Consider the following 16,101-nt stretch of genomic DNA (forward strand, 5'->3'; position numbering starts at 1 on the left):
TCTGAAAGGACATGCAGTTCTTAACTTTATGTTCTTCATAATCTTAATTCCTTCTCTTTGAAACTTGAGTAATTAAGGAGAATATACTTCTTCCTCTGGCCTAAATTGTTGGTGCAGATGATCTTTGGGATGCATAAAGCTGAGTATCAAGCAGCCTACCTTTCTGGGGTTTACATCGAGAACAAAGCTCACTGTCATTATATCCACCCATACAGTCTCCTCTCCCTTGTGCTAGGGATGCTGCAATAAAGGGCATCATCTGCTTTTTAAGGGATTTGTAGTCTCAGGGAAGAGACAGAAAAAATAGTTACTGATAATTTGAGACATCCCAAATACCAAGGAGAATTCCAAGGACAAGACAATTTTTGGAGTTTTGTAGAGATAGGTGGGACATGTGGGAGGATGGGCTGTGTGAGGTGGATAGTCGTGGAGAAGGCAGGCCATGCAGAGTCTTTGTCTGCAAAGGCTTGGACTCTGCATTGCAGATGGCACATTCTGGTGGAGGCAATTTGTCTGGAGAAGCAGAGATTGTGATTGTTGGGAAGTGCGATGGTCAGCGTCAACGTGGCTAGGCAATGTTCCCAGTTATTCGAACACTAATGTAGGTGTTGCTGTGAAGGTATTTTGTAGGTTTGGTCAAACTCCATAATCAGTTGACTTTAAGAAATGCCAGTTATCCTACATAATCTGGGTGGACCCAATTTAATCTGTAGAAAGGACATAAAAGAAGAGATGAGCTTTTCCAGAAGAAGACATTCTGCCTGTGGGCTGTAACTTCAGCCTGTGCCAATGAGTTCTGATCTGCCTTTGCTCATATCTTGCACTGTGGATATTGTACTTGCCTAGCTGGATCCCACAATTGCATAAACCAGTTCCTTGTAGTAAATCTCTTAATAGATATATGCCTTCTTCTGGTTCTGTTTCTCTGGATGAAACTTGAATGATACAGAAGGAATGAAAGGTAACTGAACTAGTTCAAGAAGGGTGGGACCGTTTTTCAGACAACAGAGTTGATGAAACTTCAGGGAGCTCTTTTGTTTCTCCAAAGGCCCTCAAACTACTGAGTCAGTAAGTCTATCCCTAGGTTAATGTCCTGAGTCAGTATACCCAGCAGGCTTGCTGAATGAGCTGTGAGTGCTTGCAGAGCTGGGTATGATCATATCTTTATGATTTTACACCCAAGCACTGTTACCTCTTCCAAGCAGGACTGAAATTCTGCCCCCTACAAGGGTTCTGTTCCAGTGGCCAGTTCACAGTGTGTTAGGAAGTTCTAGGATTGGTGAGAAGTATGGCAGGTTTCAGTTAAGCTTTTGTCCATCTCTATAGAATACTGCCAAATCAACCAACAAGCAAGGCAGACAATACTACACATGGAATCAAGGATTTGAGTGGACGAGGCTCATTAGTGCCTTTCTCATCCTCAGGGAGATGATGGATTTAAAATTCCTGGTCTCAGAGAGGAAGGACTGAGGAACCTGCTCTTTTGTTTGGCTCCCTGCACTATAGGTGAAGGGGTAGGACTCTCGTGGGCCCACTCTACTCTGCTGGGAAATCCTCGCTCTGTTGGAGTCACACAACTTGGTTACTGCTGTGCTTTATTTTTCACCCTACCATCAGCCTACTTACGGCTTCAGTGCAGCAGGCCTGGCCATCCTACCACTTTTGGGACTCTGAAGCTTTTTGGAAGACAGGAGGGCATAGAAGTTAATTTGCTCCACAAAGGGAACCATTACTTTCCCAAAGCTGTCTAATGATCATCACAGATTGGAAAACCACATTAGGTTTATGTTCCCTCCATTAGACTATATTTTCACCCCTTTTGTGGACATAATCCTATTTCATGGCCCAGTTCAAGGCTCAGTTCCTTAGTGCATGGGGATCTCCCTTTTCTGAAATCCAAAAACACACAATCTGGACCTTTCTTTTGGTGTTTATTGCCCATGTCATTAGGTTTTGATATCTGTTTGTTTTGCCTTCTGGTTTAAGTCCTGGATTAGACAAAGGATCTCAGGTTTTCCTGTGGTGTTCCAGCATATTAATAACAAACAATCAGAAGAATAAATGAAGAAAACAATCCCATTTACAACTGTGTCAAAGAGAATAAATTACCTAGAAATAAATTTAACCAAGGGTAGAAAAGACCTCTGCTCTGAAAACTATAAGACATTGAAGAAAGAAATTGAAGATGAAACAAATAAATGAAAGAATATACCATGCTCATGGATAGAAAGAGTTAATATTGTTGAAAAGACCATACAACCCAAAGCAATTTAAAGACTTAATGCACTTCCTATCAAACTACCAATGTCATTCTTTTCAGAACTAGAACAAATAATCCTAAAATTTATATGGAACCACATAAGATGTGGAATAGCCAAAGCCATCTTGAGAAAGAAGAACAAAGTTGGTGCTATCATGCTCCCTGATCTTAAACTATACTGCAAAGTTATAACAGTCAAAATAGTATGGTACTGGCATAAAAATGGGCACATTGATCAATGGAAGAGAATAGAGAGCCCAGAAATAAACCTTTGCTTATATAGTCAACTAACCTATGACAAAGGTGGTAAAAATATAAACTGGAGTAATGACAGTCTCTTCAACAAGTGGTGTTGGGAAACCTGGACAGGTACATGCAAAACAATAACAACAACAACACTAAAAACAAAAAACAGCACCTTCTTATGTCATATACAAAAATAAACTCAAAATGGGTTAAAGACTTAAGTGTAATGCTTGAAAGGATAAAACTCTTAGAAGAAAATAGGAAGCAAACTACCTAACTGATCTCTTTGGAAATGTCCCCTGGAGCAAGAGAAACAAAAGAAGAAAATAAACAAATGGGACTACATCAAACGAAAAAGCCTATATACAGTGAAAGAAACCTTCCTGATTGGAAGAGTACATTCATTATTGATACATATCTGATAAGTCATTGGTATGCAAAATATATAATAAACTCATACAACTCAATAACAAAAAAGTAAACAGTCTGACAAAAAATGGGCAGAGAACATGAAAAGAAATTTCTCCAAAGAGAACATACAGATGGCCAACAGACATATGAAAAGATGCTCAAAATCACTAATCATCAGAGACATGCTAATCAAAACCACAATGGAATACCACCTCACACCAGTCAGAAAGGCTATTATCAAGAAGTCAACAAATAACGTGCATTAGAGAGGATATAGAGAAAAGGGAACGCTTGTGCACTGCTGCTCAGACTGAGAACTGGTGCAGACCCTGTGGAAAACAGTACGGAGATTCCTCAAAAACTAAAAGGCAATATGTCATGCTACCCAGAAATTCCACATTAGGGTATTTATCCAAGGAAAATGGGAACAGTAATTTAAAAAGATATATGCACCCCTCTGTTGATTGCAACATTATGTATAATAGCCAAGATATGGAAGCAACCCAGATGTCCATTTATAGATGAATAGATAAAGAAGATGTGATAGATACATGTAACAGAATATTATGCAGGAATGAAGAAGGAAAAATTTTGCCATTTGTGACAACATGGATGGACCTAGAGCATATATGATAAGAGAAATAAGTCAAAGACAAATACCATATAGTTTCACTTACACGTGGAATCTAAAAACAAAACAAGACAAAATAAATAAACAAAACAAGAAGAGTCTTGTAGGAACAAAGCCCAAAGGGATGGTTACCAGAAGGGAGTGGGTGGGAGAATGAGTGAAAAGGGGAAGCGGAATATAGTCAAGAATATTGTGATAAGTTTACACAGTAGCAGATGATTATTAGGCTTAGTGAGGCAATCATATTTTAAGGTTTCAAAATGTTGAGTCACTGTACTGTACACTTGAAACTAATATAACCAATATAAGATTATATACCAACTACACCTAAATAAGAATACATTTAAAAAATGATGTTAGCTTTTCTTTAAGTAAGCAGCAGGTGGCAGTGTGAAAATAGAGAATTTTTTTAAAAGCAGTTTCAATTTGCTGTTTTCATCTGTCAGAGAATTTCTACTCACTTTTTCCTGAAGCTTAACTTTTTTCAAAGATTCATGTAACAGGCAAAAATGCTTTAAAAGTTTATTCAATAATTGATAATAAAGTATGTATTTTATAAAACAGTGGGTTTGGTTGTACATGCTATAGAAATGATTACCCTTCATCCCTACCCCCAACTTCCCAAACTCTAGATTTCCTTGTGGAGTTAATAATACGCATGAAGGAGCAGAGATTTTAAGTCTTACTTTTGGGATGAAGCTGGAAACTTTTCAAGTGTGCCAGTGATAATCTCTGTGTTTTAATTCCATTGTGCTGGTTAAACACGGATTCTTGATGCCAATGCAATCTGGTAAACAACAGAGAAGGGTCTTGCCTTTATGGTGTCAGACAACCAGTTAGGGGATTTGAATCTTAAAATCATTTCTATCTTTGAAGTATCTAAATTATTTCTCACTGGGTATACAGACAACTAAACTATTAGAAAAGTTGGTATTTCAAATATATTTTTCCTTTAAAACACTGGCACAGAATATTCCCATTTGTCACATAAATATATCAGTGTACTCTTCTGTACCAAATCACACTAGGGAGGACCTGAAATGCAGGGGCCAGTTCATGACCATCGAGGAATGTGAGAGCCACAGGCACTGAGAGCCATCTCCGTGATCATAACCTGCTCTTAAATGTGCTCTTACGTGATTCTCTGGTACAGTAGATGCCCCCTATCCACGGTGGACATGTTCCAAGACTCCCACTGGATGCCTGAAACAGCAGACAGCTTCAAACCCTATTTATATTATCTTTTTCTATGCATGCATAACTATAATAAAGTTTAGTTTACAAATTAGGCACATTAAAAGATAACAACAACTAATAAAATAGAGCAATTATAACAGTATACTGTAAGAATAGTTACATGGACAGCTTTGGGGTCATTGTTACAAAAGCAGGGTCACTTGAACACAAGAACTACGACACTGAGTCAGCCATCCGATAACAGAGATGGCTCCTAAGTGCCTAATGTGTGTGCTCATGGAGAGCATGCACCGTGGAAGCCCTGGACAAAGGGTTGGTCCAGATCCTCGGCGGGACAAAGCGGGGTGGCAAGAATTTTCATTACGTTACTCAGAATGGCATACAATTTAAAATATATAAATTGCTTATTTCTGGAATTTTCCATTTAATGTTTTCAGACCACAGTTGACTGAGGGTGACTGAAACTGTGGGAAGGGAAACTGTGGAGGAGGGTGACTGCTGTAATGGGCAAGAACGCTGGGCTCGGGGTCATTGCGTGCTGGCTCTGCCACTTACAGTGAGACTGTGGGCACATTGCATCATTTCTGCATTTGAGGTTTCTTAAAACATTTTTCAAATTGAAGTAAAAAGAAAAAATATACATAGAAGAGTATATATATCATGAGAATATATAGCCCAATGAAATGTTCACAAACTGAATACGCCCATGAAATGAGCACATCTGAGCAGGGTCCTAGAAGTTGGGCCATCTTCCCTTCCAGTTATAACTCCTCACTTCCTACCAAACATAACCACATTCCTGACCTCCAGCCATAGATTGATATTGTCTTTTGGGGAGTACTTTTTATAATGGTAATTACATGATGTGTACTTTTTTGTGCTTGGAGTTCTTCACTCCACAATGTTTGTGAGATACATCTGTATTGCTCTGTGTGGTTGCAGGTCATTCACCGTCATTGCCATACAATAAGCCATACCAAATTTACTTATAGATTCCACTGCTGAGGGACACTTGGGTTTCTCGGTTTTGGTTACTATGAATAGTTCTGCTCTGAGCATTTATGTATGTAACTTTTGACGTAGGTATTTCTATGGGATGCATCCATTGGTTTTTATTTGGTGTATACATAGAAGTGGGACTTCCGGGTTATACAGTGTGCCGTGTTCAGCTTTAGGAGATAAATGCCAGCAGTTTAGAAGAGTTCTCATTGCTCCACATCCTTGCTATCACTATTGTCTGTTGTTAGCCATCTGGTGAGTGTGGTGATTGTGCTTTTCAAAAGTTAAAGATAATAATTTGTACCTTATTGTTGAAAGGTTTTTGTCAAGTCAATTAAGTTTTACTTTTCTTTGGTTCCAAATCCTGAGCTCTTTCTTCTACACTAGACTTGGGCAACTTCTCTGAGGTTTAGTTTCCTTCCATGTAAATGAGACTATTGGGCTGAATAACCCTTAATATTACTTCTAATATGCTAAGACATCTACCTGGACAAATAGGGAGTTTTTCCATTTAGCTCCACCTGTCAGAATATTCTTTAAGATGAGAATAACTACCTCACCTCCACCTCTTCCCTCTACAGGGTTGCTATTGTTTGTATTCAGTCAATCAACACATCTGCTTTCATCACCAACAGTGTAACTGGCGATGTGCTGAAAAGGAGCTCTGGATAGGAAGCGTGCATGGGACAGGCAGGAAACAAAAGTCCTCAGAATATGGGGGTTGAGACCATGGGCTCAGGAATCAGACTAACTGGGATTTTACTCTGCAATTGTTCTGGTGGCTGCTGCCACTGCCACTCATATCACGGAAGAACAAGCGCCGATTGGGCAGTGACTTGTGCCAGGCCTTGTGACCAGCTTCACATCTGTGCTCTCACTGGTCTTCACAGTAACACTAGGGGGGCTGCTGCTATTCATTCAATTTTCAGATGAAGAGACCGAGGCACGGAGATCAAATCAGTTGCCTGAGACCAAAGAGCCAGAAAGGAGTAGAGCTCAAGTTTGAAGAGTCTGACTCCAGAACCCCCATTTCTTAACTATGTGATCTTACCATCCTGAAATCTTAATGTCCTTAACACACACACACACACACACAAATGAGGATAACAATAGCATCGACCTCTCAGGGTTGCAGTAAGGTTAAAACCAGACGAGGCTGTTTATGTGAAGTACTCACAGTGTCTAGCACGTAGTAAATGCACAGGAGATGTTCGTTACTATTTTAGTGTTGTTACTTTCAGATGGAGGGAATCATTTTAAGCTTATGATGAGATGAGTAATACAATTGTGAAAAGGCGATTGCTGTTAAATAAGTGAAGACTTACTTTATTTTTTTTAGGTCCCATCTGCAGCCTCTGTGTCTCGTCTTTTGGAGCCAGACCTGTGACGATCTTCAGTGGCTTCATGGTGGCTGGAGGCCTCATGTTGAGCAGTTTTGCCCCTAATATCTACTTTCTGTTTTTTTCCTATGGCATCATTGTAGGTAAGAAACCTGATCGCCGTAACTTTTCTCAGCTTCAGGAGTTAATGCTAGTTTTAGCAATGTGAGCTTCATTACTTAGTTAACAGAAGTCTAGTGAAGATGTTCAGTCACAATTTACTTCCAGCGGCCACTTCACCAAAAATTGTTGCTTTGGCAAACTGTCTGCCAGGGCATCAAAATATTTGAAAGGAGAAATGTGTTTTAATAGCGCACGCAATGTTTTCTTTCCAGGCGCAGGAGGTTTTTCATTTCAGCGCCTGTCTCTCAAGTACACAAAAGGGCAAAAGGACGGGGAGAGTATTCAACTTGCGTGTGACTGACATCTGTCACTTCTCACTGACTTAGGAAGTAGTCCCTTTCATATGGGTCGGTTAGGCAGGGCCTGTTCAACTTCGTGTGTTCTAAACATCCTGTTGCTTTACGCCCTCTGACGCCAGGACCCTGGTCAAAAAGTCACAGCAGAAGTAAGAAGTAGATTGTAAAGCAGGTCATTTTTTTTTTTTAAAGTAAGGCAAGATTGAAGAAAACTGAGTGGTGGGATAGGATGACTATCTTGGTTAAAGGAGAGGAAAAGTGGAGTGCTTAGGGCTTGCAGGTTTTTGGGGGGGGTGCAACGGGGATATGCTTTTGTGTTGCACTGTACTAATCGTATCCGCTGTTTAACGTCACCAGACTCAGTGTTTGCAGGAGCTGCTGGTGGGGGATTTGAAAAGGACTCCAGCTTTGAAGTTTTTTCTTGTTGTTTGAAAGAACCTAGTTTGTTGAATACTAATATTCCTCTTTTTCACTTGCGACTATTTCCCCAATAATAAATAATAGGAAAAATAGTAGCTAATGTTCACTGGGTACTTACTGTGTGCCAGAGTCTGTGCTAAGTGCTTTGTCTGATCTTATTTAAACTTCACAAAACCTGTTTTACAGAGAGGGAGGGTGAAGCTCAGTGAAATGAAATGACCCACTAAAGCAACTCAGGGAAGACATGCGGGGTTGGATCCACTCAGTCTGATACCACATTCTGACTGTTTTACCTTTCTGTAATTGTTTTTAGTGCTTTTAGAACTCAGAGTTTATTTTAAATTTAACTATGTGCCCCAATACTACTCAGATAATAATCTAAATGAGTAGGTCACTTGTTAGTTCTTTGAGAGCATATAGTATATATTTAACATTTTACATTCCCTATAGAATTTAATGCAGTTTTGAACCTATAACTATAAATATATTGAATAATCATTTTGTATTCTTATCTAAAGTAATTAAAAATGTAGATATCTGTATTTATGCATGGATGGTATTATCTCTTTCCGAACATAGGACAAAAGGACAAATTATTTCTTTTAGGACAAAATTCCTTTTATGGTTATTCTTTTTATATGCAAAATCAAACCATTATGTCATTGGTATGATTTGGGTATTTTCACCAAACTCTGGACCATTTAAAATTTCACAGGGATTTACCCCTTCTCATGTTTTCTAGAGAAAGCCTTTGTGAGTACATATCCCAAGTTCTCATTGACCTAAAAACTAACAAAAAGTGAGTGATAGCATCACATTTGCATTACCTAGAGATAAAAATGAAAAGAAAATTTTAAAAAGAAAAATATTAGCTGATAGTGTCTAAGATTTATATACATTTGATTGTATTGGAAGAATATCTAAGGATATTTAGAAAGAAAAGTAAATACAAAATTAACTCACTCCCAAAATTAAATTTTAAAATACCTGTATTAGTGGAGAGAGCTTTACAAACTTATGAAATATGAAATAGATTTTGATTTGGCTCATGTTATTGGAAACATTCAATAGGTAACCCTGTTCTCCCTCTCCATGAATACATAGTCTTCAGTTAACTAGATACTGGTCTTGATTTACTCTTTTGGCTGCTGGTGGTAGTGATGATGGGTTTAAAGAGCGTCCACTTGGCTCTCCCCACCATGGTAACTCTTACTCTGCTGTCCAAGGAACAATATGTAGGAGGTTATGCTAACTAACATGTATGTGTACCCCAATTAAATACCAGCAACTGGGGGAAATAACTGTTGGGTGGGTCTGTAGACTCAGCAGACCCACTGTGAGCCAGACCTGGACCATGATCCCCCATTAATGACCTGGGCACCCCCTATATTGTTACAGAACAAACAAGGGGGGCCTGGGATGATATACTATTATTGAAAAAAAAAAAAAAGCCCCCAGGTCCATTATGTCCGCCGCCAGAGGAAAGATGTCTCTCAATACCAGAGATTTGTGAAAAGGAAAGGAAATGTTTATTTAATGCTATACAAACTTAAAGTAGTGACCTGGTGTCTTTATCAAAAATCCCAAAGTCCCCTAAAACACCCACAAACAGACACAGTCCTTCCTTTCTTCCCCCTTTGCCCAGTCCAGAGTACCGTATCTCAGGAAAGGAAATAGAAGTCCGTGGCTCAGGCAGTCCTCTGGTTCTTCCCAGTTAGTACTCCATCTCGACTGGGAGACCTCCCTGGGTTCCCAGCACCCTCAGCTGAGTCACCGGGATCTCTGCTAAAACCAGGTGGTGGTTCCCCCCTATAAAGCTGTGGGAGTCTCCACTCTGTCAAGGCCACGTGGTTCTCTCCCTCGGGCCTGTGGGAGTCTTCACTCCACTAAAGCTGTGTGGTTCTCTCCAATGGCTGTGATCCTCTCTGCACTTCCACAGCCACATGGTTCTCCCTCTCAGGGCTGCCGCCTCTGGGTTTAAAGCCCCACGCCAGTCTTCCTCTGCAGCCCCATTTCCAACTCCTCCCACACTCGGCTTCACATGCCAGACTTATATCCTTCCAGCTTTACTGGACTGCCATCGTGAGTCTGGGCAGGCATGGCCTCAAGTCCTGGAGCCAATCTTCTCCAAGCTCCCACGCAGGCGCTGTAATTCGGGGGACCTGTCCCCCCAGTTACGTCTTAGTGGGGAAGTTACTTCCATTCTCTTGGCTCTGAGCATGGGCACAGCTATTTAACATATCTAAGTGACCAGCCAAAGGCTATAGATATGTTAAATGACCAAGCCAGAGGTTAGCTGCAAGGCTGTTGCTATGTGAAACAGCTCTCAATGGCCCTGCTCCATTTGTCCCTTCCCCCAACCCACACCTGGGGAGTGGGAGTGAGGACATCCAAAAATCTCCTAGACACCTTGAGTTCTGGACCCCATTTTAAATGCCTATTTGGGGTCCCCCCTCTTGGCTGCACCCTGTAACAATATGACCCCACTATAAAGGAAGACAATGCAAATGCTTCAGGTTCCTAGTTAACAATGTCAGCTTGTATCCAGTGTCCAACGATGCTTAAAAGACATACCGCTTACCCCAGTGTACTATTACCTAAATACTGCTGTGTTCCCTTTGGGTAAAAATTCAGGGTATAATTATTTACTTGTCATAGTGTTTGTTGCAATGTCCTTCCTCCTGGAATCCCAGCCTTCCCTACAGTCAGTGGATTCTGGGTCATGAAACAGGCTCACTCTCCAAGTCTGGAGAATATATATTACTCTGATTTGGCAATAATTTTGAATTCGCGCAACTAGAAAGAAATTTTCAGCTCGTGGAGAGACCAATGGGCTTTGGGTCAGGACGTGTAGGTTCTGGGAGCTTGAGCAAGCACCTTGATTTCCACAAATGACTGTCCCCTCAAATGTGAAGGCAGACTTAGCATCCTATCCCATATAGGTCCTGTGGGGACTACATGAAATCAAGCAAAATATAGATAAACATAAAATAGAAATTTGAGCTGTATTTCAAGTAATAAAAAAACTCACTCTGGTAATTAATGGGGCCCAGTGAGGTATTCCTTGCTGATTATTAATACTCATTCCATGGTTGACATCTTCATGGTTTTATTTCAGCAGTTAGGCTTATAATCTAGGGCTCATAGAATATTTGTGGGATAAATAAATGGAATAATAATGAATAATGACACTTCCATTCTGTCACCATTTGAAATACAGTACCCAATTGAAAAGGAAGTGACAGGAAATTATTACAGTCTAAACTCATTCTCCTTTCTATATTATGAGTTCTTTAGGAAAAAAAAAACAAGAAAGATTCAGTCTAATGAGAACATTCATTGAGCACCACCTCTGTGCAGAATTGTATTCTAAGCATTTCCCTTTGTCAGGAATGAATTAAATGGGGCTTGTAAGATAGACAGAATGTCATAGGGAAGGAGCAAGCACTAGCAGGCAGAGCATGTGGGTTAATGTTATTAGATCCACTTGCCAGCTCTGTGATTCCAAAGTTACTTATCTTGTTTTCTCATTTTTAAAACTCAACAAATAATAGCATCTGACCTATCGGGTTTTATGGATTGATGAGATAATGCAATAAATGTCAGCTAACCTAGCCATTTTTATTAGTTGTGTGACTTTGGAAATGTATTTAATTTCTCTGGCTTCTATTTTTATTTTTTAAAAATGGAGCTAATATAAGTTCAGAGATATTGTGACTATTCTTGAAATAATGGATATAGGGAAGCATGCAGAAGTATTGAATGCATATTTGTTCTCTTCTCCCTACATTTTTTCTGACCTCTTAGTTTAAGACCAGAGCAGCAGTTTTTTCCTACTAAAGAAGCTCTATTGAATCAGAAATATTTATCTAACAGATTAAAGTATATAGAAAAATAAAGCTATATATTATATTTAATTATGATATAAAAATCAAAAGAATACTGAAGTGTGTTAATTGGCATACTTTTGTTTTGCCGTTTAATTGATATTTTAAGAAATAACATCTTGAACATATGATGTTATCTTGTTCAGTTTTTGTAGCTAAAATAAATGGCAGCTTGCCAGTCTTTTAAGTGACTATAAACCATGGTTCCAAACTTGGTAATTCAGGCTCCTGTTTTCTCAATAACATTTCTAATCAGAGAAAGAAAGTGTGGTGGAAACTGGGGTTGAGGTGGGAAGAGGAGGTACAGAAAATGTGCCCTTAATGAATTGCGTAAGCTCCTTCCCAACAATTTCTCTTTGTTTTTCTGAAAAGCACGATTCAAAAACAATTTCTTTCATTCTCTTCCTTCCTAACATAGTACTGTTTCCTTAACACTGTCTTCTTGATTTTTGGAAAAATTTAATTTTCTTTTCCTTCCTTTTCTTGGTAACAGCTGCATAAGCCATTGAACTTGGGGAAGGTAAAGCCACACTTGTGATGATTGTCCTACTCTAGTAGAAGAATGAGATAAAGTTCTTTCCTATATATTTACTGTAGCAATTAAAGTTTTATAGGCTTTTTTTTCCTGTTTTTTAATGGTTGTATCATTAAAGATAGTCTTTTTTCTCTCATGGATGCTCACTTATAATAAGAAACTATGATTTTCTAATTAGTCTCAAGCTATATCTATATAATGCTATCATACTTGGGTAAAAGTGAAAAAATATACAATTATAATGGCTATATTTTAGCACTTTATTATATTCCAGATACAGATACTAGATCTTTTACATTTTTATCTCATGTTTTTTATAATTATCTTATTTTAAAGATAAGGAAACTAAGAATTAGAGAGTTTAAGTAAACTAAAATTCCCAAAGTCACACAATAAGTGAAAGATTTAGGACTTGAATCTATGCCTGTGCTCTTAACCAGTCAATGTCATGTTCAGGGTACTGAGGCTAAGTATATGAAGTTTAGAGCCATGTCTATCAAAAAAAAAAAAAGCCAAAAAATAGCCTTGGACTTTCTACCTTTTCATGCACATGTTTTAGGCCAGTTGACATAGCCACCAGCCTGCAGTGTCTGCAGCATTACAGATGAAATGAAATAAATTCACATGGACTACTGAGTCCTGTGGAGGAAAAGGGACGGCTTGTGACTTCTCTCTCAAGGGGAGAGTGCCCCACCCTCGCCTTAAGAGGCTTTTATTGGATTCAATTTGCATAGGAATGCAAGGTGTATACGTAAAGCTCATTAATCATTATCAGGGAGTAAGGCTCAAACAATAGATAACATACAAAGAACTCTGAGGGCCTATTTTGAGTCAGGGTCAGATAGCTAAACGCCATAAAATTTTGGGGAACAAATTTACTTCCTGCTTGGACCCTAATTATTTAATTGAGAGCATTCTAAACAAAGCAGGTTTCACAGGATTTTATATATTCTTTCTTAGGCCTGATTGCCCTAGGGAACCCACCCTTTCCAGTACAGGGCTGCACCCACCACCGGCATTGTTTCAGGCTTAAGGTATTGTTTCAGGCTTAAGTCAGGCAGGGGAAGTAAGGCAGCCAAGAGATTAGGAGACTTCTCAAAGACAGAATGAGGACTCAGGATATGTCAAAGCCAAGGGGTGAGGGTTCATCACCCCTTTTCTGTAGCCCCCATGTTCTTCCCTGTGGCCTCCCCATGATCATGCCTGTCTTAAGTCGTCCCTCCCTTGAGGAATCTTACCCGTCATTGTCTAACCGATCAAGCATTGGGGACCAGGCAGGGTGAAATAAAAGGAGAAGAAGTGGTGCCCCTGCCAGGGAGATAAGCTTTGCCTCCTTAGTGGCTTTTGGTCTGAAGGTCACTCACTCAGCCTTAGCCATGGGGGCTTACAGCTCCTGAAACCAGGCAGAGCAGTTCCCAACAGCCAGTAGTATCACAGTGCCCACACTTAGCTACCCTACATTTGGTTACTGTAACCTTATTTATCTTTTTCAGCATCCTAAGTTGCATTCTTATAATTTCATTTCCAGGAGTAGATATTTCTAGAATATTATTTGCAATTGCTCATCCTAACCTTTGAACAGGAATATAAACCTGGCTCAGATATTCAAAGAGGTTTTTGAAATGCTTGTTTCAGAATATACAGAAAATTCTTCCAAATGACCAAGAGACAGGTCCTCTTGCTATAGTGACCACCTGTCCCAGTTTGCCCAGGACTAAGGGCTTTTCCTGGATGTGAGGCCTCTAGTTGTCAAACTAGGAAATTCCTGGGCAAATCTGAATGAGTGGCTCCCCTCCCCGCCACATAGCATCTGTATGCTCTAGCTCCACCCTTATCGCTTCTTAAGATTGCCATATTACAATGATTTTCCAACCAGTGTGCCGCAAGAATTTTTAAAACATGCAATACCTGACTATTGAGTCAGGGGTACTGACCGCTTTTCCCTTAGATTGTCAAAAAAAAATGATAACAACCAACACAATAATAGCTGTCTGATATAAATGAGTCAAAATGATACCTTTTTTTTGGTCAGATTGCCAAGAAATATAAATACATTTGGTGTGCTGCAGAATTTTAGTAATTAGTTTATGTGTGCCATGAGATGAAAAATACTGAAAATCACCACCATATTTGAATGCACTGTTATGAAAATATTTTATTTTCATAAAAATAATATTGCAGGGAGAAATTTTTATATTATAAATGCAGGGGCTCGATAGATGTCTGTTCAGTTACACACAAAAATGTATATAATGACAGGATACTTAAAAATACTTCATGACACTTCAAAATGTGTACATAATTTCAAGTGTTTTATTGCTCTTCCCTGAAAAAAATTTCATCTGCACAATTTTATTTATATGCTAGTTCCTTAGAGGTGCTTGCTTTATATATTCTGATTAAGAAGCATTTTATAATATTACAGAATTTTATTTCTTCTTTTATGTCCTCTAATTGAGTTATGTCTTCCTATAACTCTCTTATTAGTTGAATTGATTCAGATGTTTTTGAGTTTATAGATAAGGATTGAGAAAAATAAGCAAATGTGGCTGTTTAGTGTGATTTGCCCAAAGCACCATTTTATAATGCATAGCAGTTTTAAATGAGTTATATATTATTTTAAACCATATAATTCTATTACTGTATTTCTAATGATGCTATCTTGCTATATGAATTACTGTGAAATAAAAATACATTTAATATTTTTAAGCTAAGATTGAATTTTTGGTCTAAGTAAAAAAACACCCAGCATACTTTAATTGGAAAACAGACAAAATATTATAAAATATATACACACATACATGAATATATATAGTGTGTGCATTTGTTATATGTTAGAAAAAATGTGACATGTAGAAATGAGGAGGAAAATGTAAGAAAGAGTGACAGTGTAAAAATCGATAGAAATGATTGAAATTAGCCAGTGTGGCTTAATATGGGGGACCCAAATGACATTTATGAGAAAAGGTAGTATAGTAATTTTTGTGGGGAGGTTCATTGAATAGACATTTTAAAACATAATTTTCAATTACAGTTGACATACAATAGTATATTAGTTTCAGGTATACAGCATAGCGATTAGATATTCAAATAACTTGTGGAGAGATCACCCCAATAAATCATTACCCCTATAAATCCACTACCCATCCACACATAGTTATTACAATATTGTTAAGTATATTCCCTATGCTGTACTTTACATCCTCATGACTGTGTTGTAATCACCAATTTGTACTTCCTAATTGCTTCCCCTTTTCAACCATCCCCCCAACTCTCCTGCCATCTGGCAGCCATCAAAATGTTCTCTGTATCTATGTTTACTCTGTATTGTTTGTTCATTTATTTTGTATTTTTTAGATTTCACATATACATGAAGTCATATGGCATTTGCCTTTCTCTATCTGATTTATTTCACTCAATATAATATCCTTTAGGTCCACCCATGTTGTTGCGAATGGCAAGATTTCATCCTTTTTTATGGCCGAGTAATAGTCCATTGTATATGTGTACCATCCCTTTTGTATCCATTCATTTATCAGTGGATACTTACTTGGGTTCCATATCTTGGCTGTTGTAAATAATGCTGCGATGAACACAGGAATGGAGATATCTTTTTGAATTAGTGTTTTTGGTCTCTTCAGATAAATCTCCAGAAGTTGAATTACTGAATCCTTTATTTTCTTGTTACAGCCTTTGTTTGAAAGTCCGTTTTGTTGG

The 16,101-nt window shown here is 38.5% G+C and overlaps 1 protein-coding gene across 1 annotated transcript in view; it reads left to right on the top strand.

Moving 5' to 3' along the window:
* Positions 1–16,101, top strand: part of SLC16A9 (solute carrier family 16 member 9) — a 67,329-nt gene that overhangs the window by 34,898 nt on the left and 16,330 nt on the right. The window contains exon 3 of the mRNA XM_028513030.2: positions 7,084–7,227. Coding sequence (XP_028368831.1) covers positions 7,084–7,227 — 144 coding nt within the window. The remainder of the gene's footprint in view (positions 1–7,083; positions 7,228–16,101) is intronic.

This window comes from Phyllostomus discolor, chromosome 5, assembly GCF_004126475.2.
Source record: "Phyllostomus discolor isolate MPI-MPIP mPhyDis1 chromosome 5, mPhyDis1.pri.v3, whole genome shotgun sequence".
Taxonomy (NCBI): domain Eukaryota; kingdom Metazoa; phylum Chordata; class Mammalia; order Chiroptera; family Phyllostomidae; genus Phyllostomus; species Phyllostomus discolor.